Here is a 2,901-nt window from a genome sequence, read left to right as displayed (position 1 = left end):
AAAATCTTTGTCCACTTTCTAAAAAAATCTACGCCTCCTTTGGCCTTTAGAAAGATGTAATATAAAAGTACTGCCGTCATAATGAAATTTATTCTCAGTACCGAAAAAAACTTATTTTTTATATATGTCCAATTACTTCAAATAAATATATAAATTAAATTCTACGACATCTGTAGCCTTTGAAAAAATATTCTTTAAAAAATCTACGCCTTGTATAGCCTTTGAAAAAAATATCCTTAAAAAAATCTACGCCTTGTATAGCCTTTGAAAAAATATTCGTTAAAAAATCTACGCCTTGTATGTGTCTTTGAAAAAATATTCGTTAAAAAATCTACGCCTTGTATGTGTCTCTGAAAAAATATTCTTTAAAAAATCTACGCCTTGTATAGCCTTTGAAAAAATATTCTTTAAAAAATCTACGCCTTGTATAGCCTTTGAAAAAAATATCCTTAAAAAAATCTACGCCTTGTATAGCCTTTGAAAAAATATTCTTTAAAAAATCTACGCCTTGTATAGTCTTTGAAAAAATATTATTTAAAAAATCTACGCCTTGTATAGCCTTTGAAAAAATATTCTTTAAAAAATCTACGCCTTGTATAGCCTTTGAAAAAATATTCTTTTAAAAATCTACGCCTTGTATAGCCTTTGAAAAAATATTCTTGAAAAATCCACGTCTTGTGTAGCCTTTGAACCTTTGAAAATATTCTTAAAAATTCCAAGCCTTGTAAGGCCTTTTAACAAATTTTTTTTTAAATCCACACCTTGTGTAGTCTTTGAAAATCAAATCCATAGGGTGTATAAGTAACGGCAATAGTAATACGCTCTAGTGTATCGGAACACTTTTCTAGTAATTTTTACAGATTATTTGTTTCCGTGAAAATCTAAACTCCTCAAATACTTCTTTAGTTATGGAGCCCTTGATGATATTATCCCTTAGATATTATGAATTCATTCAAATACAAATCAAATCCTTAAGGCGTATACGTAGCAACAATGGTCATACGCCCAAGTGTTTCAAAATGTTATACTAATTTTCAGTGACTATTTTTTGTATTTAAAAAGTGGACCTCCGGAAATAAGCATTTTCTGTAAAACACTTCTTTAATTATGGAGTTCTTCATGAAAAATAAAATCCCTAGGGGCGTATACGTAGTGGCAATAGTCATACGCTCAAGGAAACCATAATACTTTTTTAGTTATTTTTAACGATTATTCATTTGAATAAAAATCGGATATTCCTATTATTTGACATATAAGAATCTAAATTTCCCAATTTAAAAATAGTAAAGCTAAAAAAACGTTCCAACTTACCTTTCTTTTTAAATAATTAATCTCCTGCTGGGCTTTCTGCTGTTCCTTGATCTCCACCTCCTTAAGTTCATCCAAGATTTTTTGATATTTCTCGCGATTCTCGACATCCAATGCGACATGCAAATAATCATGCCAATTACGCGAATCAAAACCCCAGTGACAGGTGCGATTCTCCACTTTACGATGGACATGGCCAACAAATTTCTGTGGGGAAAACCAACCCTTACACTCGAGACACATAATGCAGGTCGGCTTCTGATATGAATACATATCCGGGGTGCAGATACCTTCACATTTACCAAAACAACGATGATAGACCTTAAATGAAATAGCACCCTTGGGTATATCCTCAACATTGATATAACTATTACGATCGGAACGATGCAGGAGAACGGCACAAAGGCGTTCAGCATCGGTGCGGGTTATTAGGCCACTGGATTTTACATCGGATGGTAAGATTTTGGCAGCCTTAAATTCCATTAACTGTTCGGGCGTGCATTGGGAACAGAATATACCGAGATCATCGAAACTGCGATTTATTTGTTCGAGGGTAAATTCGGCCAAGACATTGTTAAGGAATTGTGGCAAGCAGAGACGCATTTCCCCACCCATGGAAAAGCAGCCAATGGTTTTACCCTCTAAACGGGTTTCGTACAACTCCCCAGAGCCCGTATCGGCTGAGGAGAGTATGGGCTGGGATACCTCCGGCGGTGGTGGTGGCATAATTTTTATGGAAGGTGTCTGCTGCACTGATGAGGGTGGTGGTGGTGGGCCGACTGCAGTCGCTCCTGATCCCGGCCTTTGGCCAACCAGGGGATTTTCATTTTGGAGATCATGTGATGCTGGTGGTGGTTCAGGTGATGTCATTATTTCTTTTTTTATAAGTGGCAGGGCAGGATTTGCTGCTGTCGCTGTCGTTGTTGTTCCAGTGTGATTCGAATTTTGTTGTTGCTGTTTGCTTGATGCTTTACTAAGCTCACAAGGACTGGTACGCATTGCCACCAATCCATGAATATCTGCTGCAGCTGCTGCGGAAGCTGTTGATAAATTGGCCACACCGCCATTATTATTTAGACTAACATCTAGGGGGCAATGACCGGCGGCTACTATGGGGTTACCTGCTCCTCCAACGACTCCGACTACTGGAGAACACAAATTATTGTTGTTATTGGCAGTTATGGGATGGGTTGGTGGTGCGGCCGGCGTCGACGATGTGGATGTCAGGGGTAGGGCACTGCTACTGTTATTGGCTGTTGCGGCAATATTGGCTAATGAATGACCAGGACCTTGTAGACTTTTGGGAGCACTTGTCTGATATTTTTTCAACACTGTGTGTATGTTGGGTGTAACGTATTCGGTCATGTTGTGAGGGCAACAACACTTTTGTTGGGGAAAATCAAATTTTTTTTCGGTTTTTTGTTCGGCGAGAAATTTTATTTTGTTCGTTTTTTTTTCTTCAAATTTGGAAGAATTTTAGATTGTTCCTGCAAAAACTTCCGATTTTCCCCAAAGTTTTGTTTGAATTTCTGTTTTTTTATTAATTTGTTTGGTTTAGCAAATTTCCACAAAATTTGTCATATTTTTTCGTAT

General features: G+C 37.0%; 1 protein-coding gene across 1 annotated transcript; it reads right to left on the bottom strand.

The window, feature by feature from the left end:
* Positions 1–1,260: 1,260 nt before the first annotated feature.
* On the bottom strand, positions 1,261–2,673 carry LOC133336760 (ski oncogene-like). Its single transcript, XM_061545046.1, has one exon. It carries the CDS (start codon positions 2,671–2,673, stop codon positions 1,261–1,263), a length of 1,413 nt encoding a protein of 470 aa, XP_061401030.1.
* Between the last annotated feature and the right edge of the window lie 228 nt (positions 2,674–2,901).

This window comes from Musca vetustissima, unplaced genomic scaffold, assembly GCF_032173495.1.
Source record: "Musca vetustissima isolate MV318-11 ecotype Yass unplaced genomic scaffold, APGP_CSIRO_Mvet_v1 utg954396, whole genome shotgun sequence".
NCBI lineage: Eukaryota > Metazoa > Arthropoda > Insecta > Diptera > Muscidae > Musca > Musca vetustissima.
This window is presented reverse-complemented; position numbering and strand designations above follow the sequence as displayed.